This window comes from Physella acuta, unplaced genomic scaffold (genome assembly GCF_028476545.2).
Source record: "Physella acuta isolate Inbredline_101_S28 unplaced genomic scaffold, ASM2847654v3 ptg000129l, whole genome shotgun sequence".
NCBI classification, from domain to species: Eukaryota; Metazoa; Mollusca; class Gastropoda; family Physidae; genus Physella; species Physella acuta.
In genome coordinates, this window is record NW_026731648.1 from 597,551 (window position 1) to 621,031 (window position 23,481).

The window sequence follows — 23,481 nt, forward strand, 5'->3', positions numbered from 1 at the left end:
GTGTGTGATATAGTAATAGCATTTTAACGTTAAGGGGGTTAGGTTGTTTGCCTGGTGAAAATACTATATGTAAGCCCTCCAGCCGCTCACATATACAAGTTAAACATATTTTGTTTCAATTATTATTTTCAATAATGTGATGTGTAAAGACCAATCTAGATAGGAATAGTTGATAATTTAGTTATAACTCCTTTAGGATAAAAATATTCATATTTTAATCAAGTGAATCATATATTTGCACTTGTAAATTTGATCAATCTTTTGCCGTTCAACAAGCTCATATTCTCTGTAGCTTGAGCTTTAACTGCACGTTTTTGTTATTTATCCAATCTAGATCTACATCTAGTATATTTCTTTTTCTAAGTTTAAAATCATAGGTTTTTAAGATTTCAAATCTAAATACTACTAAAACTCAAGTTTGTTTACATGTTTGAATATTTATTTGTTTGTCTGATTGGCTACTGGGGCGAATCTGCACTATGTGTAGAGCTGTAAAATAGTATGTAGGTAGAGAACAATTTTTGTTTTCAGACAGACTGTTAATCACAAATTTATTTAAAGACGTTAATTAATTTATTGATTTATTCATTGGCAGATTAACCACATTAATTTTAAAAGTTTAGAAAAACGACTTTACTTTGAGTGAATAGTGACGTCACATGATTTGTTTACTTTTTAGTACAATAAATGGCGGCTCCAATACAAGATTTCGTTGCTTATTCAGATCTTTAACGCATTATAAAGCTTATTTTCTGTCGGCTATAACTTTAACAATACGTCAATTTGCTGTTTTTATTAAGTTCCAACACTTATATAAATTTTCAACTGTCTTTTTCATTTAGTTTTACAATAAATTTCACTAGCTCTACAACCTGTCCAAGAAAGTTATTTATAGATCTAGAATCTAGGTCAAACCAAAGATTAATTAGTTAAAACTACAATCCATTTCAAAATCATAATATATTTTTGAGTTTCTTTATAAAACTACTTTAGTCCTTAAACAGTTGATTAGAATAGGTCTAATATAGATCTAGCAAGAGTTACGCAAAAACTAGACTTAAGCAAACGAGTCGTAGAATCTAGATAATTCTATCTAGATCTAGATAATAATGAATTTCTATATAAACTATTTCAGACCTTCATTATTTTATATACATCTTTGTTTGTTTAGCTATGGGATTGGCTAATTTAAGATAAAATTTAATTTGAAAGTTGCTAGACTTAGATCTAGATTATTCTAGATCTAGAAAGGGCCTATGCGCGTAAATCAAGTTGCATAAGGAGACTCAAAGTATTAAACTATAGGGCCTACCATAAAAAACATCAGTGACGTCACGAGTCTAAATAGTTGTTAGTGAAATAGGCTTTCATGCGGGTGACACGGGTTCTAGACACATCACGTCAATGTTAAAAAAAAACATTTCAATTTTTTTTTAAAGATGTGAATGATAAAGTTGCCTATCTGAATTTGGCGGGATACAAGGCAGGTAAAGTAAAGTTGAGTAATTCACCTGTGACGTCAGTATATGAAGGGATAGTGTGGTCAGACCAATGCTCAGCTGAAATCGGTGTTTTTAAAAAATAAAAATAAACGTCTTTTTTAATGTGGGGTCTGGTTTTTTGTGGCGATAAGTGACAGACGTGATGTTTTTTTTATGGATGACCCCCGAAACCCACAGTTATCCAAGGGATGACGGGTAAGTCTAGTTAGAATCTAAATGAGGGTAATTTAATGAAAAAAAAAGGTATGAATATTTCTTACAGATATAGAAGTATTGCGTGAAAAAAATCAAATAAGATCAATACAAAGCCTCCACATTTTCGAAACCCATGTCCATTTTAATTTTTTTTAATAAACAATTATTTATTATATATTATGTTCCAAAATAAATAATAATGTTTTTAAGAAAATAGCATTTAGCTTTAAATTAGTTTTATGACACCTAAAATTTGAAACTGAAAGGCAACAACAGAATTCACATCGATTTTTATCAATTTTAATGATTTTGTTCTTTGAACACGGTGATGTTGTACGCTTCACTTTGTGCACCAGTAAAATCTATAGGCTTATATGTTTTTAAACTTGAATAAACCGGGAGTGATCTCCCCTAAACTTTCTCGAATATTCTTATATAAAATAACAGGGGATGGGAACTCGGGCTATAGACATGATTTTTAATCCATTTTTACAAGCTTTTATTTAACTCACTTCCTCTGTCTGTCGACAGTCTGTCGTCAGTCTAGATAGAAACGCAGGAGTGAAAATTCGGACAGTTCTACTTGACCGACACGATTCACATTTGGCACGTGGGTCAAGACATGAAGACAATGCAATCTGAAACTAAATTTGACTTAATTGGATGCCTAATTAATTTTTTATTAATTAATTAAAATTTGGACCGAATTAGTAGGCATGTCTAGCCAACCACACCACACGCGTCATCACCTTCAATAGCTGCGCCATCACGTAATGGCTGCGTTCAAAAACCATTGCGCGCCTACTGAACGTGATGTTCAGTAGGCGCGCAATGGTTTTTAGTCATGTAACTCTATTGTAAATAAAACATGTAAAGTACTGAAAAAAAATTCATAAAAAACGTTTTAATAACAAGCTTTTATGTAACATTGCACTAAAAAGTAGAAAATAAATTATAGACTACTATTTAAATAACTATAAAGAAAAGCGTGGGTGTCTTCCTTAACATTAGTAAAGGTATCCAATAGATACTAAAGTGACCCACGCTTTTCTTTATAGTTATTTAAATAGTAGTCTATAATTTATTTTCTACTTTTTAGTGCAATGTTACATAAAAGCTTGTTATTAAAACGTTTTTTATGAATTTTTTACAAGCTTTTATTTAACTCACTTCCTCGTCAGTCTGTCGTCAGTCTGTCGTCAGTCTGTCTAGACGGAAACGCAGGAGTGAAACTTCGGACAGTTCTACTTGACCGACACGATTCACAGTTGGCACGTGGGTCAAGACATGAAGACAATGCAATCTGAAACTAAATTTGACTTAATTGGATGCCTAATTGATTTTTTATGAATTAATTAAAATTTGGACCGAATTAGTAGGCATGTCTAGCCAACCACACCACACGCGTCATCAATAGCTGCGCCATCACGACCACGTAATGGCTGCGTTCAAAAACCATTGTGCGCCTGCTGAACGTGATATTCAGTAGGCGCGCAATGGTTTTTAGTCATGTAACTCTATTGTAGATAAAACATGTAAAGTACTGAAAAAAAAATTCATAAAAAACGTTTTAATAACAAGCTTTTATGTAATGATGCACTAAAAAGTAGAAAATAAATTATAGACTACTATTTAAATAACTATAAAGAAAAGCGTGGGTGTCTTCCTTAACATTTGTAAAGGTATCCAATAGATACTAAAGTGACCCACGCTTTTCTTTATAGTTATTTAAATAGTAGTCTATAATTTATTTTCTACTTTTTAGTGCATCATTACATAAAAGCTTGTTATTAAAACGTTTTTTATGAATTTTTTTAAATACTTAAAGTTTTAAAAATAGAATAAAATCTCGTAGACAAATTAATTGCACACCAAGTGAACGCCAAATAAAAAAAGCGCATAATAGTGCGCAATATTATTAGTACTTTTAAAATTTACATTAGTTTTTTGAGAAATCGGAAGTAGCGTAAAGTACTACTTCCAGTCAACGGAAATTACTCAAAATGTAACAGAAGGTAGAGAATTAGATCTTTTACTTACATGTGAAATTTCATTTATCTATCTGAAATAGTACTCAAGTTATTGGCTTTTGAAAAAATTCAAAGTAGAAAAAGTACCACTTCCGGTTATCGGAAATCACTCAAAAGTTGATACGGATCTACGATTTTGATAAAATACTTATATATGAAATTTCATCAACCTAGCTGTAACGGTACTCAAGTTATCGTGTTTACACACGGACAGACAGACAGACAGACAGACAGACACACAGACAGACACACAGACATACGGACAAGATTGCAAAATTACGTTTTTCCGTATCAGTGAGGTGTAAAACGTCGAGATTTGTAAAAATCTCGATTTTTTTTTTTTGCACGATTACAAGACTTTCTCTATACTTCGTATATACGAGAAAGTAAAAAAAGGCATATTTTATTTTTCTTATTGAGAAGAGTTAGGTTGATGCTGATATAAACCTGGTGCGGTTCGGTACCTCCAAAAAAGGATGAGAACCATTGTGCTAGATAGTAAGATATCGCAGTTACAGTGACCGGAAAGATGCGCAACAGAAAACTCCGCAACCCAAAACTGCGCACGAAAAACTGCGCAAGGGCATTTTTGTTTTAAAATATCAAGAATTTATAAAAATGAAAAAAGAATGAATATATGTATTGTAGAATAATAAAATATATTTCCATGAAAAATGACAAAATTAAAGTGTATCAGTATAATTAGTTTGTATTTGCGGATTTTTCTGTTTGCGCAGTTTTCAGTTGCCCAGTTTACCTTCCGAAATTTTTAAATCACCAAGAATGTTTTTTAAATAAAGCGTGATTTCTCTCGCCAAACGTTTCTTGAATATTCTTTTATAACACTAAGAGAATGGCAACTCTGGATATAAACGTGATTTTTAATAATTTTTTACATACTGAAACTTTTTAAAATAGAATAGAATCTTGTAAAAAAAATTGAATAGCGAACAATATGTGTATAATAGTACGGAATATTATTAGTACTTAATAAATTAATTTTTTTTGTTGTTGTTGTGAAATTGGAAATATCGTAAATTACTACTTCCTGCCAACGGAAATTACTCATAATTTGATAGAAGGCAGAGAATCAGATCTTTTACTTATATATGAAATTTAGTTAATTTATCTGTTTTGGTACTCAAGTTAAAGTCTTTTAGAAAATTAAAAGTAATATAAGTCCCAGTTCCAGTTATCGGAAATCGCCGAAAAGCTGATACAGAACTACTAATTTGATATAGACACACACAGACATACGGACATAATTGCAAAGCCCAGTTTTTCCGACTTGAATACGCATGAAACGCTGACATTTTGATTAATCTGCATTTATAATTTTTGCACGATTAAAATAAGTCCCCTATATTCCGTATGTGATAAAACGGTGAAAACTGTCCTAATTTCAGGTGATTTTTGTGTACGATTACAATACTTCCTCTATATTCAGTATACGAGAAAGTTAAAATTACCTGTTATTGATACTTCTCGGATGCGACACACTGTGTACAAAAACGCACAACGGGTTTTCCAAAATTATGTCACAAAGGATAAAAACAATTCTGTTTTTCTATTTACTTTTTATAAGAAAGATGTGTCTTATTTGAAGAATACACAGTACCGAAGCCATATAGACTATAATTAAATATTTATTTTTAATTTTCAAATATACCCAAGAAAATGAGGTCAACGATAGCTTGAATTCAATGTTTATATAATGCCAAACAATATAACAATTCGCGACTTCACTTGAAAAAACATTAGGTCAAGTGTCATGTGTTTATATGTCATGTGTATATATCGTAAAGTTATCCAAAGAATATCTGGATAAGTTTATCTTGTGCGAGATCTAAACCTTGTCATCACAAGATCTCTTGCTCTGGGCTTTCATCATACGATACAGCGCCCCACGACTTGCCATCAACTGCTCGTGTGTGCCCAACTCCTGGATCACGCCTTTCTTTAATACTGCGATGCGATCTGCGTTTCTGATGGTACTCAGCCTGTGGGCTATGGTGATGCACGTGCGACCTTCCCTGGCCTTGTCCAACGCTTCCAACACCACCTGGTCATATTTGTCATTTAATTTGGTCATTTTCACAGTTTAAAAATAGCCATGTTCAAAAACCTGGAAATACTCCTATATTAACATTTACAAAACTACCATTATATGTAGAACAAGTACCGTTCAAGCGTTCAATGGAGTACCTAGCTTTCCTTCACAGATTTACTTTACCACCAGTCGGGGGGGGGGGGGGGGGAGGGGTATTTTGATTGCATCTAATTGCGTATTTGCAACAGCAAATAGTTAAATAATATATTGGAAACAAAACACACATGCACAACTTATTAAGGTGAGTTTTTGTATGAAAAAGAGTACTCACCTTCTCACTCTCAGTATCCAAAGCTGACGTGGCCTCGTCTAGTAGAAGAATCTTTGGATTTCTCAGCAGAGTTCTCGCGATTGCCACCCTTTGTTTTTGTCCTCCACTTAATTGTGTTCCTTTATTCCCCACATTTGTATCGTAGCCCTGGAGTTGAGTTTTAAACATTTAAAAGACTTACAGGAGTTTTCTGTTTACAATCGCTAATATTTAGTTTTACTTTTGGTATGTAAATATTTCCTTACCCATGTCCGTGTATGCAAGACCAAGTCACACTCTAGGATTTAGATCTACTATTGTGATTATTTTATTTAATTATAGCATAGTTTTGTAAATGATTGTGCAACCCTAGACTTACCGATGGGAGAAAGTGATAGTAGAGACTGCATAAACTCACCGAGGGCAGAGACTGTATAAACTCACCGAGGGCAGAGACTGTATAAACTCACCGAGAGCAGAGACTGTATAAACTCACCGAGGGCAGAGACTGTATAAACTCACCGAGAGCAGAAACTGTATAAACTTACTGAGGGCAGAGACTGTATAAACTCACCGAGGGCAGAGACTGTATAAACTTACTGAGGGCAGAGACTGCATAAACTCACCGAGGGCAGAGACTGTATAAACTCACCGAGGGCAGAGACTGTATAAACTCACCGAGGGCAGAGACTGTATAAACTCACCGAGGGCAGAGACTGTATAAACTCACCGAGAGCAGAGACTGTATAAACTTACTGAGGGCAGAGACTGTATAAACGTGTGTATGTTAGCTGTCCGAGCTGCCTCTATGATCTCCTCCATGCCCACGTCCCTCGTGTTGTCCCCGTAAGCGATGTTCTCAGCCAGACTTCTGTCGAACAGGACTGGTTCTTGTGACACCAGGCCGATTTGCATACGCAGCCATTGAACGTTAAGGTCAAGGATGTTGTGATTATCCAAAAGCTAATTTTTTTCAATAAACCAAATTAAATATTTCTAGCATTTCTGTTTAAATATTCTAATGCAATAACGTGTGTCTTTACTTTGCTTACTAAACTTATAATCATATCACTTGAAACCACAGTGTGGCCAATGACGCTACAATACTGACGCCTTGTGCTACTTGCAGCAATGAGCAGCGACCCTGTTAAAGAAACTCCACGCTGACGCTGCTTACAATTGTTGCACTCTGAAGCTACTTGGCGACACTACACACTAACGCTACAAAGTCGCTACTTACAATGCTGCCCTCCTGGGCGTCATAAAATCTTTCTATTAGTTGCACTATGGTGCTCTTTCCACATCCGCTTCCACCCACCAACGCCAGCGTTTGTCCGGGACGAACTTCTAGGTCAAGGCCATTTAATACCTGAACTTCTTTTCGCATGGGGTAATGGAATCGTATACCATTAAACTGAATGGAACTTTTAAACGAATCCTTTTAAAAGAAAATATTAAATATATTGTAAGTGGAAAACAAATAGTGTAGTGCCAAAAAACTGCAATAGGGTAGGGGATCGGAGGGGGGGGGGGGGCGGTGGGGGCCCAAAATTCAAATAAGGCATTATTGAATTTTCTGTGTTCCGTGCCGACATCATAAGTTAGGAATCACAAAACAAAAAGTAGAAAATAAAACAAATTTAAAAACCTTTATGGCAACAAGTGTTTTAAATGTACTGAAAATAAGAAAATTAAGGTAATTTGCATTTTTTAAATAAAAGCTTTAATCACTCATGAGATCTTTTACATATTTTAGCATTTCGGTGCATTTTAGAGCTTGTTGCTAAAAAGTTTTTTTATATTTGTTTTATTACAATTTCCAGCGGGAGTGACATGAGATTAAAACATTTTTAAAACTCGAATATTTCAGGGTCAAAACCAACCCCCCCCCCCCCCTCTAAAGTTCCTAATGTTTTCTCCTCCACCATGAAGAAAAAAAAACAACTTTTCATTTAACATTATAAACACAAAAATATTGAACGTTAGCTGCTAGACAAGGAAATATAACCACAACAGAAAACAAACCCCGTCAAGTTTCACAGATCCCCCTTGACTGTCCGCCACGCTAGGAGTGCTGTCCACCGCTTCGAAAATGGTCTTGGCCGCCTGCTTGGCGAGTGTGGTGTCCGGTATCTGGACCACGATCCGTGTTAGGGTGACCACAGATACAGTCACAAACGAAAAAACTCTGAAAAACAAAGAACAATGTCAACTTGATTTTAAAACAGCCAGGGTAAAATAATTCAGAGGCCAGTGTCGAATTTCAATTTCGCACCCCCGTCCTATATGTGTCCCTTATGCTTTACTACACCTTTCATGCGATCGACATGAACTTTGCACCCCTGACTCCACGTTAGCTCTATGGCGCCTACGTTCGTTTTAAAAAGTACCATACACTTTGGATACAAGAGGCTATTATAATCGTTCACTACATCCAATCTGGCGCGTCTTAATAACCATCCGTTCTTCAGAGACCGCAGCAACGCGCGGGACCGGTACGTTAGTTGTAAACAAAGAAACAAAACAAAAAAGGTTACCGTATCATATCATAAAACGGCAACTCCCCCGTCCGGACTAGAAGGTACCCACACGCAAACATCACAGAGAAGGAGAAATACGGCAGTGCCAGAAAGAATCCGTACAGAACGCCACTGCCGATGACGTCTGAACTAAACGTGTGTGGCGACTTCTCCAGCTTATTGACGAACATCTGATAGAATTTCTGTTCCAGTGTCAGGGCGGCCACAGTCCGAACGTTAGAGAGGGTTTGGACGGCATGCTGGAGAAATAGACATTTTAATGTAGTAGCTTAAACATAGTAGTTTAACGGTTAGTTCTTTAAAACAATAATAAATAGATAGAAATTTCTAAAATTTATTAAGATAACGTACGCTTTTTTGTCATGATTCTATGATTATGGATGTAGCCTAAACTAAATAGAAAATCAACAGCAGTGCTTAGAATTATTTATTTAAGAGATTATCAAATGGAAAGAAAACCATTACAGAAAAATATTCAGAATGACACATTGAAAGGTATTTCAGATTGCCAATAAACATCATGCAAATGGGCCAAACTGGAGACATCTTCGACAGCATGAAACGCGTAATGTGCACCACGCAGGCGAAGACAAAGATGCTATATCGATTACTGACGGAAAGAATGACACACTATCTGAAATTTTTTATTATATATTGAAATCCGGCGTCTTTTTAAAAAAATATTTTTGCTCCCCCTAACCTGCAAACCTGGAAACGCTTCTGAATAAAACACTAACCTACCTCGCGTACTTATCACCATTGTGTGTAAGTCTAACCAAAGCTAAGTTAACGAAAGTACAATGATATCCACTACATGTTACTTACCGCCACAGCCTCTTCCAAAGCTTTCTTGGTCTTGTCTGTGATGCGACTGGTTAAAACCATTTGTCCCCACCCACTGTGAAACAAATAATTTCATTCCGCCAATTATATTTATTGTAAAAATTTGAGTTAAGAACCTAATATCACTCAAAAAACTGGCGAGGTGAGAAATTATCTCAGGGCCCTCTTTTTTGGTCTTTAAATAAAAGACTAATTAAGATGATTCGTTGTTGTTAGAATCATTGAGTGCTCACTTAATTACTTTCATTAGTACATAGTAAAAACATTTTAAATAAATGTGTCTGTATTATTTGTTTACATTATACTAATTTTAATAATAATAATTTAAGGTGGTAGGTTTGGAATAACAGAAGAAAAATTCAATTAGGGTCAATTATGGTTATTTAATTAAAAACGAAAAAAAATTACTTAGAATACCTAAAAATGACGATAGGTGCGAATGCCACTATAATCAACGCCATCTTCCAGGAGAAGTAGAAGGCGAACCCCAGGGCAATCACGATCAAGGACACTGAGTTGATGGTCAGACCCATGGCGGAGGTGAAAGTCTGCCACATAAGTTATTTAAATTTATTTAAATTTAATTTAATCCATTAAATGCATTTAATCACTAATTTAGCTGGTGAGGTTCTTTAACCTACGTGTTTAGACAAAAGTCATGACTACTAAAATTACTCTAAAAGCCACTAATGTCATTACCTCTTGCACTCTGGAAGCTTCTGTTGCTAGTCTTGTTGTCAGCACACCAATAGCGTTCCTCGGGTCGTCAAACCAACTCATTTTCTTTTTTTTTAATTAACAACATTTAAATTTGCATTATTGTTTTTAAAAATTAACTCTAAAGCATCTGATGTTTTATCAATACTAGGAGAAATTAGTTCTTATTTAATAGCTACATTATTTCTTTTGATATACAGAGAGAAATACTGATTTTTGCAACTTATAACTTTCATGTACCCCAATGCCCAATCCACTGACGATACCAGTGCTTTAATCAGATCAAAACTATAACATCCCAGAAGAGTTTTTATGCATTAATAAGTTATAATTTAAAATATACCTGTCGAAGAGATGACCGGAATAGAATGTCCCTTAAACGAGTTGTTAGAGATTCCCCTGAAACAGCAAACATCCAGTCCTGCCAAATCAAGATTAGTGCATATTTTCTACTAGCGTTTAATTTTATTTAACGGTCATAAATCAAACTTCTAAAACTAGCCTCAGAGAACTTACGCTGAAGCAAGGCATAAACGATATTTTACGATTAGCTACAATTAGTTAACATTTCCAACAAACTCTGTAGACAGAAATTAACTTTTGGTAAATGAATCTAATATCCTTTAATTTATTACATTTCCTGTGTGGTTTATAGTATTATGGCCAGTGGCGGAACTAGAAAAAATACGCCACCCCGCAAAAAAATTTTTTTAGGCCCCCATATATATATATATATATATATATATATATATATATATATATATATATATATATATATATATATATATATATATATATATATATATATATATATATATACATATATATATATATATACATATACATACCTTATATATATATATATATATATATATATATATATATATATATATATATATATATATATATATATATATATATATATATATATATATATATATATATATACACGACATACGAACATAGGATATTCATTTCTGGCCTGTTCGGGTTTTGAAAAAAAATGTTTTTTTTTTCAATTAAAACAAGTTACAACATCATGTATGTAAGTGCATTAGTGTGTTTTGTGTACATCAGGTTAATATTATCGCGGCTGTAAGACTTTTTAACCTCTAGTTGGTCAAAAGAATATAAAATATGAGAGCTTTGTATATAAGTAATGGTGTCTCGTGTTATGTTTATTTTTATGTTTTTTCGAATTTATATTATTAATTTTAAATATATTTCCTTTTTATACAATGTCATTCATTAGTAAGTACTTTACAAAAAATAATAATTAAGAGAGGTAATTGTTTTTTAATTTGTTTAGTACAAATCTATTATAAGGAGCTTATGAGCACCCTTATTTGACTATTTAAAAAAGGGAAATAAGTCATGGAAGTGGTTTGAACGTTTGCTTATCTTTGATAAGTTTGATTGTAGGAGAAAGAGGACTCGGCTTTCACAGTGGTTTAAAAACAAATGGGAAAATATACAAGAGCGTGGGATGGTGTCTATAGAAGCTACGGTAATCTTTTTTTACAAAACAACCATCAAGTAAATAAACCGGGAGTGATCTCCCCTAAACTTTCTCGAATATGCTTATGTAAAATAACAGGGGATGGGAACTCGGGCTATAGACATGATTTTTAATCCATTTTAAATACTTAAAGTTTTAAAAATAGAATAAAATATCGTAGACAAAAGAATTGCACACCAAGTAAACGCCAAATAAAAAAAGTGCATAATAGTGCGCAATATTATTAGTACTTTATAAATTTACATGCGTTTTTTTTGAGAAATCGGAAATGGCGTAAATTAGTACTTCCGGTCAACGGAAATTAATCAAAATTTGAAAGAAGGTAGGGAATTAGATCTTTTACTTATATGTTAAATTTCATTTATCTATCTGAAATAGTACTCAATTTATAAGCTTTTGAAAATTTCAAAGTAGATAAAGTACCACTTCTGGTTATCGGAAATTGCACAAAAGTTGATACGGATCTACGATTTTGATAAAATAGTTATATATGAAATTTCATCAACCTAGCTGTAACGGTACTCAAGTTATCGTGTTTACACACACACACACACACAGACAGACACACAGACATACGGACAAGATTGCAAAATTATGTTTTTCCGTATCAGCGAGATGTAAAACGTCGTTATTTGTAAAAATCTCGATTTTTTTTTTTGCACGATTACAAGACTTTCTCTATACTTCGTTTAATCGAGAAAGTAAAAATGCAAGAAAAATATTACTTGTTTTTAATATAATTTTTTTTTTGGTCGGCTGTGGGCCCCTAAATGGCGTGCCCCCCCCCCGGCATTGCGGGGTCTGGCCGCACCGTAGTTCCGCACCTGATTATGACATGTCCTTAAATAGGATTCTTATTTTAAATTTTCTAGAGTAAATTGCATTATAACGTTTAAGGTTTGTAAAAAAAAAAAGGTTTTGATCTTGTCCATTAAATTTCTTTCAAGTAATTTAGCTTGTCCGATAAAAATCAAGGGATTTAAAACAAGTTGTGTCTTGCCTATTAAATGTCTATTATAAGTTTATGATTTAAAACCAAATAACGATAATTTCCCTATAAGTTTAACATGTAAAATATGTAATTTTTCTCACCTGTACAAATTTCCCGCTCAAGTTCAGGATCGCCAACCCGACGACCAGAAGACATAAGGTGTTGATAGAAGTCTCTTGCTCTCGTTTGTCGGGATAAGACAAGATCTGGACAATGTAGCATGTTTAAAATGTATGTACAGATCAGTCCAAGAAACAATGAAATTTAAAGTACAAAGATAAAGGTGATTAAATTATTCAAAATTTATACGAGTTGTCAAAGCTCTTGAAGCAAATCAAATTCGTCGTATAACAGCTAAAATGTGGTGAAGCAAATACATCGTTAACGTAATCTAATTATGGTTTTCAAATATTATGATTGAAAAAAATCACATAAGATGGAATAACTTGAGAGAAAATCGAATTATGATACAGAGGATCGGTATAGTCTATAACAATTGAACATATTAACTTGGGTATCTTTATCGTAAACAGTGCCAGCACCCTAAGTATTTGTTCTATTGCAGTCTTAACATGTAGGCACACAACATGGTAACAACCTTAGAGAACTGGGCAAACAGGTTTGACCAAAGCGGCATCACAGCCCCAAAGATGATACTGGCCAGTGTTCCAATGAGGATGAAAATCCATTCAGGCGAGTTAAGTTTGATCAAACGTAAGAACATGTGTGTAGTTGACATGGGTTTATTTCCGTTAATGTTTTCTATCGCCTAAAAAAAAGTATTTTATAAATATTTTCTTACAAATAAGACTGTATATTTTAAGTAAAATAATGAATCTCACTTTTTTTTTTAAATTTCGGAAAGGGGTCGTCAATAAATGACGTCACACTCGTAGGGGGAGGGGGGGTCCGTAATTTTGTGACGGTGTGTGATGAGGGGGAGGGGGGGGGTCAGATGGTGCGACGTCACACTTTTGCATTATAAAAAAGCAATGTTAGAAAACGAGTTTTAGACGTTATTTTGCGTTTTAGAAAACTGTTTTAATAAATTGTAATAACAACTGATTAAAATACTCTATTTTGACAGTTCAGACAATATTAGGAAAAATATAGCTGTTTAAAAAAAAATTCAACTGCAATTTTGAGGGGGGTTGTAGGCTGAGGTGTGACGTCATTTTAGGGAGGGGTCTGGTTTTTTGTGACGACGTTTGACGGAGGGGAGGGGGGAGGTAAAAATCGTCAAAAAAAGCTTGACGTCATTTATGGATGACCCCAAAAGGCTTTTATTTTATTCACAAACTTAAATTTTTTTTTTTTTTAATGCACTAAAGAGTAAAAAGTAAAATTAGTTTGGTGTACCCTTTCTAAAGCTGTATGCTGGTATGATTAAAATAAAAGTTGAACATAGGTCTTATAATATGTTATAGAACGTAAGCTTTTTAATGAGCTCCGTATGAAAAGGAATATATTATCCATACGTCACAGCCCAAGCTTTTCTATATACTAGCGATCCCGTCCCGCGCGCTGCCGCGGGCTGATGCAATATGTTAATACTCCAAGATTTGTGAAAAATACAATTGAAATACGGTAATTTTACATTCTTAAATTAAATTTTAATGATTTTGTGTCTATCTAATTAGATTGAAAATTAGACATTCTTGCATTGTCATCCAAAATCTACCATCATGCTAAATTTTAGCTCAATTTGGGTTTAACTAATAGTCCAAGGTTTGCCAAATACAAAGTGAGTCAAATAAAAGCCTTTAAAATTGACTGTTTCTATACTACTAGTTACAAACACAGATAGACGCAGTACACATACATTTTGTCCAGGTGAAATGTTGGTGACTTCAACAGACAGTTGTTTAGTGATAAGCTGAGCTGGTTGATTGTCTAAATGGTCACGCTCTACTGATTCATCAGCCTGTTTCACTTGAGGCAGATTTAACAGCAACAAAAATAATTTTCTACACTTTTAAACTTAAACAGTAACAAAAAAAAACTTAACATCAACACATTGTTGTCATATTAAAAAAATATCTTTCTGATATAAAAAGTACGCTTTAACTACGCAGACAATTGTTTAAATAGATGGAGAGATAAATGAATTCAAATAATTAAATCAATATGTTTATGTTTATAAGAAAATAATTTTGTGAGATGTATGAGGTAAAGTAACGCGCAAGTTGAACAGTAAAATTGGATTTGCTTTACCTACATTTACCCAAAATATTGTTATACATACACATAGACAACCACTCCTAGATTTGTTAAAACAAATCATACAAAGATTTGTAATAGAACTTTTGGGAATTTTAAAAGTAAATTATAGAGAAAATTAACTCTTTGTAAATATTAATTGCGAAACTTTATTTTTTGTTTAACACAGAGAATCTATTTACTCGTCCAACCGTTCAAAAAAATGTGATGTTTTTTAAAACTTATCGTAGAGGAAATAAAAAGCATTTTTTAAACACTCATATGTACCAAATCTCTAACCACTAAGCTAACATACAAGTCAAATTTTTTATTATGCAACTTCTGAACAAGCTTGTTATTAAACGTTTTTTATGTTGTTTTTTTTTCAGTATTTAACATGTTTAATACAATAGAGATGCATGACTAAACCACTCTTGCGCTTCAAAACGATTAAGAAAAATGCGCATATAATAGCGCGGTAATTATTACTTTATAGGCCTATAGGAAATTTTAATTTGATAAAAATTAATTAGGCGTCCAATTAATTCAAATTGATGTCAGATTGCATTGTCATCGGTCCTTAACCAACGTGCTAAGTAATAAGAAAAGAGCGAAATTTCGCCCGGCAGTTTTGATATATGACGGATGACAGACAGACAGAGGAAGAAAGTTAAATGTTTGTAAAAAGTCTATGACACGAGTACAGGTACTTACTTTGTTGCGTCTGATAAGCAGCAGAGACAAAAGAATATTTAATATTATCAGCCATGTGAATAAAATATAATACATTTTAAGTTACTCTCCCTGTAGTGTGAATTGGAAATGTTACACTTTAATCTAAACTTGTGACATTCTTTTTCATAGTCTATAAACAAATGATACTGCGCTGACCGCGTTATTGTGTTTAAAAGACAACTGTACTTTTCTATGTGTATAATTTTTCAGTTAATCTATATATATAATTCTCTTCTGGGAGACGTTAGAAAACAAGCTGCAAGCGCCTCCTTGCAGTCCCCTCTCTTTCTCTCTATCACTATCACTATCACTACCACCCCACCCCCACATGGTCTGGTGAGTTGTGGTCACGCTTAATGTTTACAAATCGTAGAGCCGGGTTTAGTGACGGCTATTAGGGGCAGATAAGTTAGTTTGAAACGATTTTAAACTTACAGGAGGTAACTAAGAGGAGGCTGCTTTCACGGGGGGGGGGGGGGTGTGTAGGGTCGGGGTTAGGGGAAAAGGGGGAGGGGGGGTTAGTGTTTAAAAGCAAATATTTTCAGTGGCAGCATTGGTACTGTCGAATTCACAAATTATGAATTACTGAAAAGTAGAAAATAAAACAACTAAATAGCGGCGTATGATACGCCGCGGGTCGGCTCGTCAATAGAATTCTGCTTGTGCGTGACTTTGAAGTTTGTTTATTAATACTACTTATGACCATAAATCTTTAAAGCTTGTATGCACATCTACACAATAAGAAGGGTGACATCAATTTCTTGTTCGACAAATGTGAATTTTGAGCAACCAAAACCTAACTCCTCACAGAACTAAGCTTCTATATGGCAAGCTCTGGCTATAAAATCCGCAATAAGAATAATCTCTGAATATTAAACCATCCTCATAATTGAGTTCTGACCTGTGAAGAAACGAGGTTGTAGTAAACTGCCCGTTTGTCCATCAGCTCCGTGTGGGTGCCCACCTCCACCACTCGACCTTTGGACAGCGTCACTATCTTGTCAGCGTTACGAATGGTCGAAAGTCGATGAGCGACGATTATCGTTGTTCGGCCTTTGCTGACCTTGAAAATAATTATCGGCGCATTTAAAACTATTTATAACAAACAGTTATTTAACGAAGTCAAATAATTATTTTTAGTAATCAAGTGAGAACATTTTTGCCTATATTCCCAAGAGCTGTTTATAAGCTGCGTTAACTAGAGCATCTTATGAAATGGATTATGTTAATTTTAACCTAACCATCTAGGATGGATTAACTTACTTTTACCTATTATTGTAAGAAAGATTGTCTTACTTTAACCTAACCATCTAAGATCGATTATTTTCTTCATCCTAAGCATTTATGCTCGTTAATATACTTTTATCTTTAGCATCTAGCATGTTTTACCTTACTTTAACCTTACCATCTTGAATGTATTACCTATGGACGTACCTTATCTAGAGCATCTTGTACGATGGCCTCACTCTCAGTGTCCAGTGCTGAGGTCGCCTCGTCCAGCAAAAGAATTTTTGGGTCCTTGACCAGAGCTCGGGCGATGGCGATTCTCTGTTTCTGTCCTCCACTTAGTTGGGCGCCATGTTCGCCTACATACGTCTCGAATTGCTAAAAGATAGTTCAAAAATAAAAGTTGTTATTTAATAGGAAAAAATTACATATGTACGTATATGTGAGCGGGTGAATGGATGATTTATTTTGTATTATTTTATTGTGTGCGAATCTGTGCATGAATGGTCCACTGGGCAGCGTTTACGGGGTTTCCCGTTCCGTCTGAGGGGGTATAAAAGCCGACTGACCGCTCGGAGTCTTTCTTTTGACCCGAGGCAAGAATGTAGGTCGGGTAAGTCTCTCTGTGACGCACCTCGTGCGTGAAGTGAGGTTGCTTGTGCAACTTGGCTGGGTGTTTTGTATATATTGTTTTGTACGTAATGATTTGTACGTAATGTTTTGTACGTAATGTTTTGTACGTAATGTTTTGGACGTAATGTTTTGGACGTAGTGGTTGTACGTAGTGGTTGCACGTAGTGTTTTGTTTGGTGTGGACTTTGGGATGTCGAGAACGGATGAAGGGAGGTTTCTGTGTGTCAGAGCCTGGACCATCCTGGACATCATAAGTCGGTGCAGCACCATCAAATAGTCGAACATTGTGAAATTATTTCTTTTAAGCTTGGACGGTAGTCCGAAATTGGGTGTTTTGTTTAGTCAGGCTTTGTTACGTTAATTAAAGTGCTGTTTTGTTTTGTGTGTTTTTGGTCTAGTTGTTTTGCCTGGATTGATGTAGATCTTGTTTTTATTTACATTCTTTTTTATTGGTTCCATTTTATTTCATGCAATAAATTCTGTAAATTGTTAAAGTTTGTTTGTTTTTATTTAGACTAAGGTTAAGGATAAGATTTAACCACCGTGGGTTTCACCACGATTGGACTGACCAGATTAGTTAGATAAGCCTAGGAAGGGTAGATAGTGTAGTCACCCCACCTAGCAGGGCTTACATATTTACAAATAATTATTGATAAGACTTACTTGTGGAAGTGCCATAATAAAGTCGTATGCGTTGGCCTGTTTGCTGACTTCTATTATTTTTTCCATACTAACATCCCTCAGACCGTACCGGATATTTTCGGCGATTGTCGTAGCAAAGAGTACCGGTTCTTGGCTGACTAGACCAATGTGCTGACGTATCCATCGGAGATTTAAGCTCTCAATGTCATGGCCGTCTATTAATATCTGTTATATCATGTTATGTTAAAAACATTTCAACTACATTTTAATCTAATATTTTAATAAAGCTATTTTTAGTGCTTTACAAATATTTACTGTTTTGTGATGTGACATTGATCGTTACCTGACCAGTGTGATACGTTGTTACATTAGTGTCTAACGGACCAGTAGGGCTGGTAATTAGGTCACCAACCAGTTCAACGGCTCAATAAAACCTGCATGAGCCATAGAACTGGTTGGTGACCTACTTTCAAGCCCTATTGTGATTGCCCTAAAGTATTTACCTTGCCAATTGTCGGGTTGTAAAACCTCAGCAAGAGCTGTATGATTGTAGACTTTCCTGAGCCACTAGCCCCAACCAAAGCAACTGTTTGACCTTTAAGTGCATGGAGGTCAATGCCACGCAACACCTACGGAGTTTCCAAAAGCAAAAATTTATATCATTGCTTGTTCTTTAATTTGATTTTCAAAAGACCATTAAGCCACAGTTAACTAATTATATAGATAAAAGCTGTATTTTTTACGTAGTGAGTTTGAAGATAATTATTTTATAACCAGTTATTTCGTATTTAAAACGTATGTATATAAATATAAGTTATATTTAATAATATATTAATTTATTAATATATGATTACGTCCTGTTTAGTTAAATTATTCAAACATTTTTATTGTTCTTTTGCATTATAAAGAATATGCATATTCTGAAAAGATTTTTAACGCCAGGGAGAATTTAGTAAAGAAATCGCAAAATAAGTCAGCATACATTTTTCAAATTAGTTTTAAAAATATGAATGGGCGAACGATATCGTGGTACCTGTACAGCGGGTCTTGATGGGTATGAGAAAAAGATATTTTGGAAAAGAATTTCTCCATTTACTTGTGTCGGCATTTCACCTTCTGCTGAGCTGCTGTCACACAACGATTTCTGCAGACATTTAAAATTAATTGCGTAGGATAGATAGAGTATAAATAAAGATGTTCTAATTTTTAAATAAAAAATAACAATTAAAATTGTTTTTTTTTTCCAAATGAAGTCTTTTAGCACAAATAGATAATAATATATATCTTAATAATATCTTTATTTAATAATGTACTAACATGTAGTCGACCTCACCTTATCAATAACTCGATAAATCTTGACTGCCGCAGCCATTGCAACGTAAATGCCGTTTGTTGCTGGTATAGCATAACCTAAATACACAGCACTGATGAAGGTGGAGAAGAACACCTGGAACAGATAGCCTAGATGTAATCTTGTACCTCAACATCATTTCTACACGTTTAAAAAATAGGAATGATTTTCACCACCAAAACGATTAGTGAATTCATTAAACTTCTGTCATGTTGCAGAACTTGTTGTGTCGTGATATGGACTTAAGTTCTCTCAATAAATTGTCTTTTCAACTAACATCCATATTCAAAACCAGAACGTATATTGAACTTTAAAAAAATACAATGTTCAAGAAACATGTCAAGAAAAGCTTGAAATTGAAAGAGTTTGAGCAACAGACAACTCACCACAACTGTAGAGCTGACTGTGTACTCGCCGCTTCTGATCAGCTGACCGCCGTAATAGAAGCCCAGCGCATAGCCAAAAAATATACTGCACCATAGCATTCCTTGTCCTAAACCGTTAGCTATTCCTCTTTCTACTCCGAATTTTCGGGCATGTTTTAGGTTTTCATAATATCTAGAGCAGAATATTACAACTGTTTGTCAAACGTCAAGAATATTCGTTCAACTAGTTTGCTAAATTTGTCCCGAGACACGTATACATATAGCGCTAGATATACGTATTTGTTGCCTAACCTCTTGGCCTCTTTTTCCTCCCCACCAAAAGCCACGACTGTCCTTATGTTGGAGATGGCTTGTTCAGCCACAGCCCCAGCCCTTGCGTAAGCCTCTCTTTCCTTCATGGTGGTTTTACCGATACTCTGATGATGGAAATAACAGAGTTTTAATAATAATTTACTAACCGAATGTTGATTTTATCCTTCCAAGTCAGTTATGTGGCCACATAACTGACCCTGTTGACCACATAACTCACCCTATTGGCCACAGAACTCACCCAATTGAAAACATACCTCAACCAATTGGTCACATGACTCACCCAGTTGGCTGCTGCTGCTCCACCAATGATAACGGGGTAGGCACACAAAACTACCAATGTCAGCTTCCAACCGAAGGTGAAAGTGATGATTATGCTGACAATACTACAGGAGAACCATTGTGAGGCCATGGGTAGATTTGTTTCTATAGCTCTGTATATTAGGTTCACGTCCCTGGGGAAGAGGGTATAAGCTGTTTGCTACTTTGTTTTAGTAAATATTATGGTGGCAAGTTATCGTAAACAATCAACATTGATTGTTGGTACAACTAAACCTCCTCTGTCATCCTACCAGTGGGTCTTCTGATTTGGTATTTTAATTGTGTAACAAAACCTTCTATGTCGTCCTACCAGATTTGGTATATCAATTGTGTAAAAAAAAGAAACTACTCTGTCATCCAACCAGATTTGATATATTAATTATGTAACAACACCTACTCTGTCATCCTAACAGACAAGTCTCCCGTCTTGTGGTCATCAAACCAGGCAATCTCCTGGACAAGGATGTTGGAGAAAAAAGATTTCCTCAGTCGGATCACTTGGCGCTGGGCTGAGACCGTGAACAAAATTTTCTTGGTCGCTCCACACACCCAGGCACACACAGACAGAGCTAAAACACGGGCAGAGGGATGGGGAGGGATCAATTGGACATCCAGTTCTATAGATTAATCACAGAATATCTTGCCTTACAGCAGTGAAGTAAACGTCTTCTGCCCAGGGGTGGGGCAACTCAGGGGTCACACGTATCTCAAACAATTGTGACCTCTGACATTTCTAACCAGTCGAAAAAACACTTACTGCTATAGACTACACAGTTTGTTTTATAAACCAGGCAGTGTTAACTAATTTTGGGGGTTTTTGGTTTGTATCAGACTTACCAAGGCTTAGAAAGAAAAGAATTTCGAATTTTCTGAAATTGTCTGATAGCGAACCTCGAGTAGAGGCACTATCATTAGCTACAATATGGCTCCCATTAGCACCGACGAAGCTTTGGTTGTCATACCTAGGAGAAAAATTATATTGCAAGTAAAAAAAAAACAACAATCGATGACATTGTAGATTAAAATAAAATTAACTTTTGCAGTGTAGGATTAAAAATTTGTGATAAGGTAACTTACATGTGCCCGTTAGAGTGTGAGGAGGTCAAGTTTATATAATTAGTCTTAGCGACGTTGTCATAGTATCCTTGTTCAACCAATGAGCCAACAAACTGACCGTACAGGACCATGTTTAAAATGTGCATAGCACCATTGACTGCTGCCAGTATAAAACCAATTACCATCATGATGATGTCACGGGTGTCAGCGAACCGAAACTAAACAATGGAGAAGAATCGTCCAGTTAATTATGGTAAGAATATGAATCGGAGAATGATGATAGTACATCACAAACAAAAGTAAAATTCTTGGAAAGATTCAATAATATAGAATTCTTTTTGTTGAAAAGTACAAATGTATTTTTAAAATGTCAATATTCTAAGCAGTTTTAAATAAAAATTAGACAATATTTGATTAGCTTTGCCACAGTCATTTATAGCCGTCAAAATATGATTATGCAGATATGTATGTTTGTTTAAAAAATGTTTTGAGACAAATTTAAGAGCATCGCATAATTTTACGCCTAAAACAGTAAAACGCACATTTTTAATGATCAGAATATTAACTTATACATCATCATTCTGCTATACGTCAGTAATACCGTTCTTAACACCAATATGTTAGCATTTAAAAATAATAAATATCGATGTTACATCATTTACATTGTTTTTCAATGACGTGTTTGCTTTTTTTTTTACATAAGCCATTAATCAGATATTAGTTGTTAGTCGTTATGTATTAATTTTAAAGGATTATTCTAAACCGTTTAGTATAAATTATAAAATAATGTTTGTTTTAGTCTAATGTTTAAATTCGTGACGCATTTGCGTGCAACAGCGAGGTTAATTACATCAATTTTCAACCCCTAATATTATATTTCAAAGAATCTGGATTTTTTTCCAGGTGTCCACGGTACCATATATCAAGTTTGTGTAACATCTGCAAGGGGTCGATCTAATTCAAGAACTTTTTAAAAAATGCATAGCCACGGTCATTCTATGTCCGTGTTCTCTCACTTTTAACCCAAATCTTAAGATCGTTTTATTTTTCCCGTTAGATCGAGGTTAAATATCGCCCTTACGAACCTGAAGCTTTCCTGCAAATTCCCGATCTAATTTGTACATAAGGAATAGGATGACATACATTCCGCACTTTGCATTTATATTATACACAAAATAGGTATAAGCACCGAAAAGATTACAATTGGTGTATTGTGTAAGGACTACTGCGGCTTATATTTAGTGACAGTATATGACAGTTTGTGCGCTAGTGCAAGTGCTAATCTCAAAATATAAAATGGTTAGTGAAAATTATTACTATTACAAAACTTACTTGTGAACAACATTAGAAACACTAGTGTTGTTTTAAATTGATTGCAAGTAACAAAACTGTTTTATTAAAGACTGAAAACTCGTACCAGTTCAGAAAAGCTGACCTTCTCCTCATTTTTGCTTAAAAGTTTGAAAACATTCTTAAATGTTCTTTTATTCGAACTATCTTTTTGCAAGATTCGAATTTTCTCTGAAGGTTTGCTGTTGTGGAAATGATTGGACATTCCTATAAAGAATACAAGAGTAATTTATTATTTTTCTCTTAATTTAAACTGCATTCTATACTAAAAATAATGTGTGTTTTTAATTAATATGATCATGTACCTAATGGTATAGTTCAAGAAAAATATAATACCTTTTTGTCGATAGGTTCCCTCTCCTCTGTTATCGCCAAAATGAATAAATCAAAACTTGTAATAATAAACTATTTTTTAAATATAATAATGCACCACTATTTAATTAGCTATAAAGACATTTGAGAAAATAAATAACCTATATAACCTAAAACTGACTCTAACCTTAACACATAAACTTAAACATAACTATGAACATTAACAAACATGAACATAAACATGTATGTAATAGTGTTATATT

At 34.4% G+C, this 23,481-nt stretch overlaps 1 protein-coding gene across 1 annotated transcript; it reads right to left on the reverse strand.

Annotated features, from left to right (window-relative positions):
- Positions 1–5,573: 5,573 nt before the first annotated feature.
- LOC131935037 (ATP-dependent translocase ABCB1) lies at positions 5,574–23,111 on the reverse strand. The gene is made up of 24 exons (XM_059291312.1): positions 22,992–23,111; positions 21,578–21,774; positions 21,392–21,462; positions 20,898–21,069; positions 20,463–20,634; positions 20,162–20,286; positions 19,871–20,042; positions 19,467–19,580; positions 19,167–19,277; positions 18,637–18,762; positions 18,155–18,358; positions 17,066–17,236; positions 16,533–16,694; positions 12,799–12,903; positions 10,531–10,608; positions 10,170–10,253; positions 9,888–10,018; positions 9,453–9,525; positions 8,625–8,866; positions 8,113–8,275; positions 7,328–7,525; positions 6,844–7,050; positions 6,109–6,255; positions 5,574–5,789 (listed from the first exon to the last, which is right to left on the reverse strand). The coding sequence occupies exons 1-24, from the start codon at positions 23,109–23,111 to the stop codon at positions 5,574–5,576; spliced, it is 3,561 nt and encodes a 1,186-aa protein (XP_059147295.1).
- Positions 23,112–23,481: the final 370 nt, after the last annotated feature.

Coding starts and splice junctions, on each gene's coding strand:
- LOC131935037 (XM_059291312.1), bottom strand. CDS start 23,111: ATGTCCAATCATTTCCACAACAGCAAACCTTCAGAGAAAATTCGAATC. Junction 12,904..16,532: donor ACAACCTCGTTTCTTCACAG/GTCAGAACTCAA, acceptor TACATTGTCCAG/ATCTTGTCTTATCCCGACAA. Junction 9,526..9,887: donor GCACCTATCGTCATTTTTAG/GTATTCTAAGTA, acceptor TTTGTTTCACAG/TGGGTGGGGACAAATGGTTT.